This window comes from Glycine max, chromosome 6, assembly GCF_000004515.6.
Source record: "Glycine max cultivar Williams 82 chromosome 6, Glycine_max_v4.0, whole genome shotgun sequence".
In the NCBI taxonomy this organism is placed as follows: Eukaryota; Viridiplantae; Streptophyta; class Magnoliopsida; order Fabales; family Fabaceae; genus Glycine; species Glycine max.
The window spans coordinates 14,509,622-14,523,573 of NC_038242.2; the positions used below are offsets into that span (position 1 = coordinate 14,509,622).

At 29.6% G+C, this 13,952-nt stretch overlaps 1 protein-coding gene across 1 annotated transcript; it reads left to right on the forward strand.

The window, feature by feature from the left end:
• Positions 1–6,581: 6,581 nt before the first annotated feature.
• Positions 6,582–9,247, forward strand: LOC100808299 (adenine/guanine permease AZG2). Its single transcript, XM_003528073.5, has 2 exons — positions 6,582–7,818; positions 8,384–9,247. The coding sequence occupies exons 1-2, from the start codon at positions 6,839–6,841 to the stop codon at positions 9,003–9,005; spliced, it is 1,602 nt and encodes a 533-aa protein (XP_003528121.1). The 5' UTR covers positions 6,582–6,838; the 3' UTR covers positions 9,006–9,247.
• Positions 9,248–13,952: the final 4,705 nt, after the last annotated feature.

Here is a 13,952-nt window from a genome sequence, read left to right on the forward strand (position 1 = left end):
ATGTATGCTGAAGACGGGAATGTACGGTTGAGTATAAACGAAGTTATTGATATTAAATATTGCAAAGTTTAGTTGTTTTAGGAAAAATAAAGTGTTACAGTATTTTATAATAAAAAAATTAAATATTAATTATCTTTAGTAACTTCACTTCATGAAGCGAGAAAAAAAAATAGCTCAATTGAATAGAATTATTTCTTAAAAGGAATCAATGATTTAATATTTTAAAATGGTGAAATTTATTAAAAAAAAGTTGCTGATTTCTAAATGTTGGAACAGACTGCATTGCCAAGTTCACGACCTAGCTCGCCACTGCTTTTATTTATGTGAATAGTAGCATGTGCAACATGAAGAGAGAATTTATCAAAAAATAAATAAAGTATGAAGAGGGAAGGAAACTAATCACGTAAAAAGAAGAGCCTAACAAGGCCATTGCTTTCTGCTACATAACTGTATTTCATATATTCTTTCACAAGTACTGACAAAAACAAAAGCTCTTTGAAAAAAAAATTCCTTGGATTACCGTATCTTAAAAGAAGAACCCACCGCAGTCTCTACACTCTCCAAGGGTCAAGACCAGACACATCATATAAGAACCTATCTATATGCGTAAAAGTATATGGTTTAAATATTTGTTTCCTGTATTTTAGCATTTTTTTATTTTTAAAAAAATTGTTTTAATACTTATAACATGTGTTTATTATTTTTTTCATCATTAAAATATTTTAGATTGTATTTCTCACTGCTCAAAGTATACTTTTACTGTTTAAAGTGTTATTTAAAAGTACTTTAAGAATAAAAAATAAAATAAATACATTTTGCAAGAGTTAAAATGAAAAAAAATACACAAATGAAAATGAAAAAAAAATCAATTGAAGGAAAAAAATATTTAAACCAAAGTATAAATACAAATTTCTTTGCGCATGCTAGGATTATAATTTTATATAATGCCTTTTGAAAATTAAAGCTGCCTTGTGTTTACAAAGATAAAAATCCAAAAAGGGTATTTTGGTATCAGCTGCACGCGTGGCTATGTTCTGCCTCTCTATTAGCAGTAGCCAGAAGCCAGTCCCCAAGTTGGAACAAAATTTAAGGCAAAAATTAGCGTACACATTCTTAAAAGTTGAAGCTTTATTTGCCGAAATGGAATCTCACAAGTAACGAGAAAGAAGGATACTCCTAACTTTTTCACATAAACTATAAAAAATCTTATTAATCAGTGTCTTGAGAGGTTATTTAAAGAATTAATAATAAATAAAGATTATTAGTAAAGTTTGAAATTTATTAAAAATCATAATAAAATATATTAATATACGGGAAATTCCACTTTTAATCAATTAGAAATGGAATTTAAGAAAATAAAAAAAGTGGGATGTTAAAACTTGTAAGTGTCATCTAGTGGTTAGGATCATGAAATTATGAATAAGAATAACTTAATTTACGAAAAAAAATATTTATTTACCATAGATACTTACTTAGAGTTTTGTTTTTTACTTAATTGCTCATCCAAATTACAGAATTTGAACTCTTTCATTTGTTCTTTTAATTGTGATTGATTATCATTGGGTAGGTCTCCTAAAAAAAATTATTGGGTGGCTAAAATTGATTTAGTTATGTTAAATTTTATCTTAAAATCAATTGATTGAGACAACCAACTTAGATATTTTCTAATAAATTATACAATAAAAAAATGATTTAATTATGTGAACTGAAATTGATGGCCGGGGAAAGAAGAAAAAAGTATTTTAGATAACCCAGAACCAATTGAAATAAGCAATTTAAATGACCAAGGGTTTAAAGGCTGAAAATACCCAGTATTTTTTAATATTGTATGTAACTTTGAGTAGAGGATTATTATATTGATGAATATTAACGATACTTTTTCTGACTTTTTTCTAACCCTCTCTTTCTAATATTTATTTTTTAATGGATTAAAATTTATTAAATATCATCAATTTTAGTGAATCTATTTTCAAATCAGAAGAAAAATTATTAAATAAAAAATATTTTTAAAATTAATAATTTTCAACAAATTTTAACGAGCTATAAAGCTAGTATTAAGAAGAGAGTGTTTGTGACCAGCATTTCTCATATTTGTTTTCATGCATCATGCGTCTTGCTAAATTACTTCATTCTTCTAAACACGCATGATAACCGTTTGAACTTGAGAGCATTTTCCTCCATCCCCTCTTTCCTCTTGAATTCTATATCACTCTCTTGTCATTTCCCGTGTATGTTGCCTCAACTAGATATATTTATGAATAAATCTTCACTTAAAATTATATGAATTGATTATTTTAGTTCCCAAGTATATTAAAATTTTATTTAATACATGATTTTATAGAATGTTATTCATGATAATTATTTTTTTAAAGGCCAAAAGCAATTTGAGAGTATAATAAAATATTTGTAAATTATCTTTAAAATTAATTTTAATTCATTCAAATATTTTTTATATTCTTATAATAAAAAATTCTAAACATATTCATTAAATGAAATAAAATAACATTACTAAAACAAGTAAATATTATATATTAATAAAATCGAGATAGTTTAAAATATTTTAAAGTTTTATTCTTTAAATTTAATTTAGATTTCATAGTTTTTATTAAATTTTATTTTTATTTAATTTCTTAAGTTTTAATTAAAATAGTGTATTTATTAAATATTATTTAATATATAATGATATTACTAAATTCAGTTTAAATAAATTATTTTTTATTTTCTAAAAATGTTATTCAACAATAGTAAAGAAGATTTAAAATATTTTATCTTTTGTAATTAATGCTTAAATTTATTTAATTGATTATATGTATATATATATATATATATATTAAAAGTTTATTCATAAATAATATTTACATTTATTAATTAAAATTTATATATTTAATACTATTATGTATTTTTTGTTATAATTAAAATAAATTTATGTTGATTAAGTTACTTTTACATAATTGTAACAAAAAGCTAATTTATATTTTTTTTTATCAATATATTCTTCTATTGAATGAGGTTTTTAGTTTAATTTAATTTAATTCCTTAAAAAAAATTAGCAACTTTTATCTTTAAAGGAGTTTTAAGACTAAAAAAATGAAAATGATCAAATTGCTTTTACTTTAGGCTTAATTATAGAATTAGTCCCTTAATTATATTTTAAGATTTAATTTAGTTTCTTAATTATTAAAAAGGTTTAATTTGATCCCTGAATTGTTTAAAACAAAACAATTACACCATTTTCATCACATCTGTTATGACAAAAATAGATCCTTCATGTATCAGTTGAAATATTTCTAATCATTTTTTTTACCGTCTATATAAAAGAACATCCTCAAATTTCTCCAATTTTATCTAAACTGAACTCTTTAAAAAATATAATATTTTATATTAGTTATGTTGATTGACCAATGTAAAAAATATCATTTTTCTTCACATAATTAATACATCTAATGGAATTATTTTATTTAAAATAATTGAGAAACAAAAATACACCTTTTTAATAATTGATTAAACAAATTAAACTTTAAAATATAATTAAGAGATTAATTATATAATTAATCCTTTACTTTATTTTAAAGTTGTTAGGTTTAACATCTTGTCCTGCTGACGACTATGATAATAATAATATATGGAGTAAGGAATGAAATTTATGAAAATATTGAAAGAGAGAATCTAATAATATAATTAAAATGGACATGGTTGTGTTGCGGAGTGCACGCGGATTGAAGTTATTTTAGATTTTTAGTTTATCAAGTAATTTTAAGCTCAAGTCCATATATATAATTTATAACAAAAAATACAGATTTTCTATAAAAAAAAATACAGAAATGAATCTATTAGAAAATAGTATTTGTTTTAGATTTGGATATAATTCTAAACAAAATCAAAGAAGAGCACGGGCATTTCATTTCCTTTTTCTAATTTCATTATTTTCCATATCTATTATTTTATACTAGATTGATTCTAAGAATTTCACACACTATATATGTATGAGGCTCATAAGATTCCCAGATGTGTATTGCCAAAATAGTCTTTGATTTGTCAAAGATTTTAATTTTGGATTTTTAAATGTATCTTCTTGTCTTGCATGTTAATAATTGGAAACAAAATCAAAGAAGAATCGAGCACCAGTATTTTATTTCGTTTTTCTAATATCGTGGGACTTCGTGATTTTAAAGTACAAGCTATATTATATTGGAAGTGGATTGATTCTAACAATTTGACCCAAAGTTTGAATTTAAACGACCGACTGCATCATTAGTTCATCATCCGGAGTCAAATCCATATCTTATGCTATCAGTTAAATCAAATATCATATAATACCTTAAAAAAAAAAAGTCATATCTTAAGTATTTTGCCTAGCTAGGTACAATGGCCCCAAAATTGTAAAACTTTAACAAATAAATATCATAGGAGAAGAACAAGAGTTGTAAAAAAAAAAAGTCTATTTAATGAGAGTTATTTTTTTAGAGAAATTTAACGAGTTTTTTTTCTTTTTTTTAAGGTTAAAATTTAATGAGTTTTAAGAATACTAAAATTCTAGTTAAAATGCTGTAAGTAGTTAAGAAATACTTAAAGCATTTATTGAATATTTTTAATTACATGTGAATAAATATTAAATGGCTTCATGTCTTTTATGTAATTATTTTTATTAAATTTTTTTTAATTTATATTCCCAATACTCAGTAGTTAGTCCTTTAAAAAAATAAAAAAGGAAAAAAATAATTAATTTTAATAGGTAAATAATTATTAAGGTACAATGACCCCAAAATTGTACAACTTTAACAAATTAACATTATAGGCGAAGGACACGAGTTGCAAAAAAAAAAGTCTAATTAATGAGAGTTTTAAAAAATACTAAAATTGAAGTTAAAAATGTTGTAAAAATTATTTAATGAATTTATTATACATTTTTAATTAGACAAAAATAAATATAAAATGACTTTCATGTTTTTTATGTTATTAATTTTATTATTTTTATGTTTTTTAATTAATATTCCCAATACCTTTAGTCCTTTTAAAAAAAGGAAAAAAGTAGTTAACTTTACTAAGCAAATAATTACTTTTTTCAAGGTACAAGCAAACAATCACCCCAAAATTGTAAAACTTTAACAAATTAGGTCTTTCGTTCCAGATTATATCATGTTTTATAGGGGAAAAAATTGTTTTAAAATAGATGTTATTATACAACACCAATGTTATATTAAATATTCTTTCCAACATTACCCTTAATTATTACCTCGTAGGAGTAGTGTATAAGAAGAGCAAATGAGTTGTTAATTAGAAAGATAAATAATATATTAAGAAATTGTCTTTATATTATTACATGTTTGGGTCTACTTCAAAGATTCACGTTTTCCTCTTGTCAAAACGTTCAAATTGACACAAAAACAAGGAAACAGTTACATTAACCACTATTTCAGGTAAATGCTGATTAATCGTAACCCAACGGTACATCTCTCATAAAAGGAACTAGAAACACATTATGTTAATTGCAACTTAATATGCAGATATGATTTCTAATTACTCCTATATACAAAAACACAAATGACGATTATTATTTGGTGGGAAGAGAGATAATATATTAAGGTGATTTCATAAAATAAATAAGAGAGAGAAAATTGTTTTTCTTAAAGAATCACAATTAATTAGTTAATGAAAAATTGATTGAAAGTGAATATTTAATGATCGTTAACCTGTGCAAAGTTGCACAGGATAGAAAAATCCTTCTCTTTTAAATGTTTCGGATAAAATTCATGATAAGAAAGCCAGAGGACAAAAAACAAGGAAAAAGAAAATATAAAAAATTGGCATCATAAAAACCTATCAATATTATTACTATCTCTACTTCTCTTCTATTTATAAGATTCAACTTTTTAAACTTATTTGTTCAAGATTAAATTCAATTCATATTATCTTATGTATTAATTATTTTTAGATTAAAAATATTCTTAATTAAATAAGAAAAAAGTTATATTAGCGTGTATTTAGAGGGAAAAAACACAATGATATTTTTAAATATATATATATATATATATATATATATATATATTTAGAATAAATTTATATCAATTTCATTAATTAATTTTTTTAATCTTGATAATTTAGATATTTAAGATTTATAAATACTAAAGGATGTATTATTTCCATGTATATTTAGGTTATATTCTTAGTTAACTTCTCTTTTCTTTTACTAGTTGAAATTTTTTTAAAAATATTAGTTTTTAATTTCTAATTTTTTTATATTTTTTCACACTTTTATCTCAATATATTTAATCATTTACCTTGTTATGTTTTTAAATAAATAATAATTTTTTTGTTATTTAACATTTTTAAAATATTTTAACAACTAATTTTATCAAATACTTTTAATTTAATAAATTATTTTTTCAGTTTTCAATTAATTTTTTTTAGCTTCCAACTATTTTTACAGTTAATTTGTTAGCTTCTAAATACCTTTACTGTTATTTTTATCAAACATAATATTATTTTAATTGATAACGAGGTACCACTTGGCATTTAGTGTATACATTTTTTAAACGAAAAGAACAAACCATTTATAAATAACTAGCAGGTAAGCTAGGAATGATGAAACCAACCACCCTCAAAGTTAAACAATTTCTTCTCTTCTTCTTCATAACATAACGCTCTTATTTGGCTATTTCCACACGTTAACATCAGTATATTCACTCCTGCATGATATCCACTTGCCCAGAGAATAAGAAGAAAAAAAAATCTCATACTTTTAAGCGTTACCCAGATATACCGTAACTTCATTCACATATTTCTCACGCAAACCCACCAAAAACAACAACATAAAAGCTTGAGAAAAAGTGTGTGAGAGATGGGAAGAGATCTTTGTGCAAATGGAAAAATGGAAGGGTTGAGAAGCTCATGGTCCCAAATGGAAAAGGCCTTGAACGATGTCGTTTCAAAGAGCTTTGTTGGGAGGTACTTCAAGTTGGAAGCAAGGAAGAGCTGCTTCACCAGGGAGCTTCGTGCCGCCATGGCCACTTTTCTGACCATGGTATACATCATCACCGTAAACGCCACCATCATCGCGGTCTCCGGTGGAACCTGCTCCGTCGAAGATTGCTCGTCTCCGACGAGGCCGGACTGTAAGGTGAAGCCCGACGTTGGGTACGAGAGTTGTCTTGCAAAGACGAAGAGTGACCTGGTTGTGGCCACCGCTGTTTCTGGCCTTATTGGGTCTGTTGCCATGGGCCTGTTTGCCAACCTCCCTTTGGGCCTGGCCCCTGGCATGGGGCCCAACGCATACTTCGCTTTTAACTTGGTTGGTTTTCATGGTACTGGGCCGCTCTCTTACCAGACTGCACTGGCTGTGATCTGTGTTGAGGGAATTGTTTTTCTTTTGGTCTCTGCTGTTGGGCTGAGGGGGAAGTTTGCAAAGCTCATTCCCCATTCAGTCAGGCTTGGTTGTGCTGCTGGGATTGGGCTTTTCATTGCCTTCACGGGCCTGCAGGTCGGCCTTGGTGTTGGACTTATTGGGCCTGATGCTGCTAATCTGGTTACCATAACTGCCTGTAAAGTTGTGGACCCAGAAACTGGGGCTTGCTTGGGTGGGAAACTGCAAAGCCCAAAATTCTGGTTGGGTCTTGTAGGTTTTCTAATCACAAGTTATGGGTTGATGAAAAATGTCAAAGGGAGTATGATTTATGGTATTCTTTTTGTGACTTTGGTGTCTTGGTTTAGGCACACTGAAGTCACTTATTTTCCTGACACCCCGCTTGGTGATGCAAATTATAACTATTTCAAGAAAGTGGTTGATTTTCACAACATGGATTCCACTGCTGGGGTTCTTAGGTATGTTATTATATCCATATATTTATATTCACTTTGATTCTAATTTTTATTTCTTTATTTTCAATCACATTTATAAGATTTTAAATTGCGATTACAATCATAGTTGCATCTCTATTGCATTTCTTGATATTACAGAAAATTGTAAACAAATGTGACCAATGATACCACAATTTGTCACAAACACTCAAAAATCTTGACATTATTGTCAAAATTGTCATTGCACATCATTTGTTAAAACCTTTCATATCTATTAGTTTCTCTTTCTTTCATTATATTTTTTTTATCTCTCCTAATTTTTCATATTTACAATGTTTTAAATTATAGTCAGCACTTACATTTTCATTGTGTTTCTTAATGTTGTGGGAAATTACAAATAAATGTGGCTGATGCAGTCACAAATATAATTGCAAATACTCCAAAAATCTTTACATTGTATTTCACAAACTGTTTTTTAAAACCTTTTATATCTATCATTTTCTTGCTCTTCCTTTATATTATTTTTTTGTGTATATCTCCTAATTCCACCTTACAATTGGGGTGTATGTTTACCTTTTTCTCTTTTCAGCTTTAGAGGTTTCAACAAAAGGGAAGTTTGGGTGGCCTTGGCTACTTTGTTATACGTTGATGTGCTTGCCATCACTGGCACTATGTACACCATGGCAGAGATGGGAGGGTATGTGGACGAAAAAGGACATTTTGAAGGTGAATACGTGGCATACTTGGTTGATGCAGGTAGCACCATTGTGGGTTCTGCATTGGGTGTGTCAACCACAGCAACATTTGTGGAGTCATCAGCCGGTATGAGAGAAGGTGGTCGCACAGGACTAACAGCAGTTTTCATAGGATTCTTCTTCTTTCTGTCACTATTCTTCACTCCACTCTTGGCTAGTGTTCCTCCTTGGGCTATAGGACCCTCACTTGTGATGGTTGGGGTGATGATGATGAAGGTGGTGAAGGACATAGATTGGACCAACACAAAGGATGCAGTGACTGCTTTTGCCACCATGCTCCTCATGCCTCTCACTTACTCCATTGCAAATGGTATCATTGGTGGGGTTGGGCTCTACATTGCTCTTAGCCTCTATGACTATGCTGCAAGCATTGTAAATTGGTCGAGGAAGATGAGGAGAATGGTGGCCAAGGAACAAAACCAAGTTTCTGTTGACTCAGCAGTGGAAATGATATGAGATGCTATAATTTTGGTTATCAAAAGTGGACTTATGGTCTTTAGTTTTAGAAGTTTTTGTTTATAGATTTTAGTTGGTAATATATAGGTCGATCCTAGTCTAGAGTCAGAAGATGAAATGCATTCACAGTGTCATCCTACATACTATTTTAGCATAGTAGTAGCTTCATGAGTGGGAACTTGACGCTTGTGAGGGTTGTTTGCATTTATTTTAAGTTGGAGAGTAAAATTTGTGGGTTCAAATTTGCTGCCTTATAAGTGTTTTTTGCTTTTTGTTTTTTTACAATGAGGGCTAATGACTAAAGGCCCGGCCCCAAAGAAAACAAAATTAGCTTAGAATAGCATGTTTGGATTAGATTCAGTTTTTGGAGAAATAATTCTAAAATTACGTTGAAAGCTAAAACAATAAATAATTACTTTTATTTTTAAAAAATTTCATCATAATTTTAAGTCCTGGAATCAATTCTATTAGGTTGTAGTTGGTCACGGTCAAAGTGTTTCCCTTTATGCATTCTCTATGCATAGAGGAAAACAAATACTATGACCGACTAACGTTTACAGGCTTGAATGTTTTGAAGTTTGAACCATTGACCAATACAAATGTGCTTTGCGGCACTCATGCATTCCAAGCCCAGTCATGACTCATGAGTACTGTATTATTGCAGTATTGCCTAGTTTTCTTTGAAAACATGACTAGTTCTATCTTATAAAGCATATTTAACTCATAATTTCTCTTTGTTACTTGGTCACATTTTTATTTTTTTTCACAGAAAGGAGATTAACTCATATATCTTTGATAATCAACTCAGCAATACAATGTGAAAAATGCTGAAAATTATGGAGACCAGGTAGTAATGGAGCCACCCTAGCAAGAACATCGCAATATCATTTACTTGCCTCCTTACAAATTGAACATGAAATATTTCATTTCTCAAGTATCAAACAACCACAAAATTACTTTATCACATTTTAAGTAGATTCTACACGACTCTTTTTTCCTTTTTGCAACTTAAGTAACTCTTCTCTCCAACTCAATAATTTTAAACATTTTAATAAATAATTCTGATATCATATTCTTAATTATGAATGGAAAAAAATATTAGAAGAAATTCAGTCTTTTAAAATTATATATAGACAATCATGATGACTTTTTTTAGAGACAATATTTTTTTTAAAACATTTAAGAGACAATCATGATACCTTTAAAATCGAAGTTCACATATTTATTGATATTTATCGGTCAAAATTTAACCATATTCAAACTATTTTAATGATTAGAAAACTATTTAAATATTTGTCAAAAGAAAAACAGTTTAAAAATTATACTACTAAAAAAACATAATTACTATCTTTTGTTTACACCCGTAAATGCAAAGAATGACTAAATCTTTTTTTATGCGTGTACACAATTAAAAATAGTAATGAAATATATTTTTGAAATGATCAGAGCACCGTATACTGTCAATTAATTTATATTTTTATTAAAATAAATGACAAATAATAAAAAATAACAATCATAATAATAATTAAATAATAAATATAACAAATATTTTAAATGAGCTATAAATAAGCAATACTTACAACTTAATTTATTATTTTTATGTTTGAAATGAGCTACAAAATATATTTATGATTTGTTTATTTATAATCATAAATGAATATACCTACTAAAACAAGAACAAGAATAATAGATATTTCAAAACGGAAGCCAGTTTTTTATTGACGAGAAGCCATTGTGGATTTGTTGTACAGGATAATCTACGATGTACTGTACCAAAAATGATCTCAAACACTGCAGATGCTTCTCTGTACGGCTAACTAACATCATGACTTGTGGACTATACTTACAGCTAAGATACGTTGATACCTGCTCTCAGGATCAGCTCAACCTCAAAAATACACTCATCTTCTGGTTGAATGCTATTAGCTCTCCTAAAATCTAACCATCCATGTGTCGTGGTTGCATGGTAAAAGACCGGCCACAGTCTCATCAAGTGGATCCCGAAGGAACACTACCATCTTCTTATCCTGGAATGGTTTTACATAGCGAGTCAAAGGCAGGTATTCGGACAATTTCAGCAGTAAATACAAAATACAAGTGGTCATCAAAACAAACAAGATTGAGAAACCACATGTGATAAGCTAATTGAGAGTAGTAAAATTTGGCACTCAAAATACAAAGTGGTTCTAGGACTTGTGTAGCTATCCTATCATTAAGAGGCTGTAACCATAACGATAAAATACTTTTAGTGTTAATCTCCAATCAAAATTAAAGTTTCATATCGATAATCCTGACAATAGAAGTTGGCATCAAAGGCCGCACAGGCTACACTCTTCCATTGGAGAACAACACTAAAACTTAGAGTATTGTACCTAAGTTTTGTGCTAAACATAATCCTAGTCTGTAATGCAAAATCAGTTTACAGCATAAACTATATAATATAACAACTTAACAAGACATCGAGACAAGGTCAATCAGGGTCAGTTAATATCGCACAAGGGAAACATTATAATTGATCACCACTCAGGAGAGGGTGCAGTTTTAAAGTGAATCTCATTATCTTGATTAGATATGTCAGAGTCCATCTCTTCCTCAATCTCCTTTGGCAACCCTACAATGAGAGAAATTATCCATGAGAAAGAATTTGGTGATGCAAGTATAGAGAAGTGCATACACAAAGTGAGTACAAAGTTTAAAACAGAATTTGGGGGGGTGGGAGAATTCAACTCCTGTTGCTCATAAACTGAGAACCTGTTAATGTACATTATTGCAGCAAGTGCATGTACCCATGAATAATGACTAATGAGATATAAAGTGATAACAATTTCCACAGAAGTAATGGGAAAGAAAATCCCCGTTTCATTCAATTTATCCATGGAACCGCACAATTTGGGAGTCATGTCCATAGGCAATTTCTTCACTTCACCTGTAATCATAATAACTGATTAATAACCTGGGAAAATTAAAGTGCTTGTTTGAGAAAATAAATATAAACTGAGAAGATGCCCCATTGTGAATATGAGCGTCTAAGTGATTTGAGATCTCATTGAACTTCTGTTTGGTCTCACAAGAACCATCAATATGCAAAGCAGGTTCCTTTTTGGATATTGGAGCCTGATCACTTTCTGAAAATAAGCCAATGTGGAGTAAAAATAATAAAATCCGAATCTTGGATATCACCACATGTATTACAAGAGATAAACGTAGAAGCTTGAAGCACTAGAAGTGTGAAAAATAAGGAAGATTTACCAGGACAGTTTTTATCTGATCCTGTAACAAATTTAAGTCTAGAAATGAAAATGAAGCTACTATGTTAACTATAGAACCTAAGCCCTTGGAAAATTGGCACTCTTGAGCTTCCCCGCTGGACATGATGGTTTTGTTCTCTTTGTTTTCTTCAATATTCAAAGTAGAAGTCTTGTCATGTGTGCTTTGTATGCCTCATCTAGATTAGTACTTCTTCCAGACATTTCAAGTTCAGATATATCTAAGGCAGCTGCCATACTGAATATCCCTTCAAACATAGTATATTTACAATGTACGATTGCATCATTTTCAAATATATGGGATCCATAATCAAAAACTTTTAAATCTCCGTTCACAATTTTCATGGTCCCATCAACACCATGGCTCTGGTCAAATTCTAGACTTGTCGAATAACATGGGTCTTCACGGTGTTTTGATATGCACATAAGTTGGCCACTCTCCACACTATTTTGTGGTACTACTGAGTCAACCTCGCTGCACTGGCTTTTCATTTTCGGCACACGATGCTTGGAGACAAATAAGGCATTGGATTCTTCTCTAACTGGAGAGCCACTTCTGGCCCTACTTCTTCTGCTTTCTTGCTTTAGGAAAGTCAAGCTTTTCACATGCAGATGGATCATAGATCTTGACATCCAAGTGCAAATCCTTAACGTAATTGAATACCAGAAGATATCCAACTTTAAGTCCATGATTCAATGAAAAAGCACTCCATCCTTACTTTTACATTCCATTGCCATTGACTTGAACCATTGATAGCAATTTTCTTATTAACCAAGTCTGACACAATACTACTAAAAGAAGGAGGAATATACTGCAGTTCAAAAAGATGTTGAGAAATAATATACAAGATCAAAACCCATGGTCAACATAGAGGGAAATAAGCCAAAGAAAAAAGTAGTATGCAGATAAATGGATGGACCAGGCCAAAATGCAGGCTGCAGTATCTGCTTCAGGCAACACAAATAATATGAATGAATGTGTGATGTACCAAGCTCTATAAAAAGAAAAAATCACTTGTATATTGTTACAAAAGTAGAAAAGGTAAGCACAATAGAAATGAAGATCAAGTATATATTGGGAAGTGTTCAAACCAAAATCTTATTTGATCAGAAGGGATCAATTGTTTTTGGTCTATATATACATATTTCCTCAGCTAATAATGAGAATTCTGCGGGTCAGGAATTTTGGAACCTTTGGAAGAATCAGTATAAGCACCTTAATGATAGATCACAAGCAATACTTTATCAAGTTAAATATATGTATGTGTGTTACATGCAATACTTTATTAAGTTAAATAGATACGTGTAGAATAAGAAGCTCTTCTCTAGTAGTAATGTCATAGTAGTGTGCGCACCATCGTGTATGCCTCAACACTCAAATAGAAATGGGACTGAATTTTGCACTTTGGTTGCAATGTATTCAATCCCTCATCGCTGGAAAAAATGTATAGAGACAAGTTTTAAATATCAGTCACGGTCGCATTGCAACGAGTGCATTGCGTTTGTTGATATTGCAGCAAATCACAGACAAATGCAGTGTCAATTGCGGTTGCAGATAGTAAAAAAGACCTTGATCTTGCGGCCCAAATCACTGCCGCACACCTTTTTCAAAACCTTAACCTTCTGTTTGGATCAAGAATTTCAAAATTTCAAGGAATTTAAAATGCTTAGAATTTGAATT

Bases quoted from the DNA above. Each gene is read 5' to 3' on its own strand.
- LOC100808299 (XM_003528073.5), top strand. From the start codon at position 6,839: ATGGGAAGAGATCTTTGTGCAAATGGAAAAATGGAAGGGTTGAGAAGC. The intron at 7,819-8,383 runs GTATGTTATTAT...TTCTCTTTTCAG, and splicing joins TCCACTGCTGGGGTTCTTAG to CTTTAGAGGTTTCAACAAAA.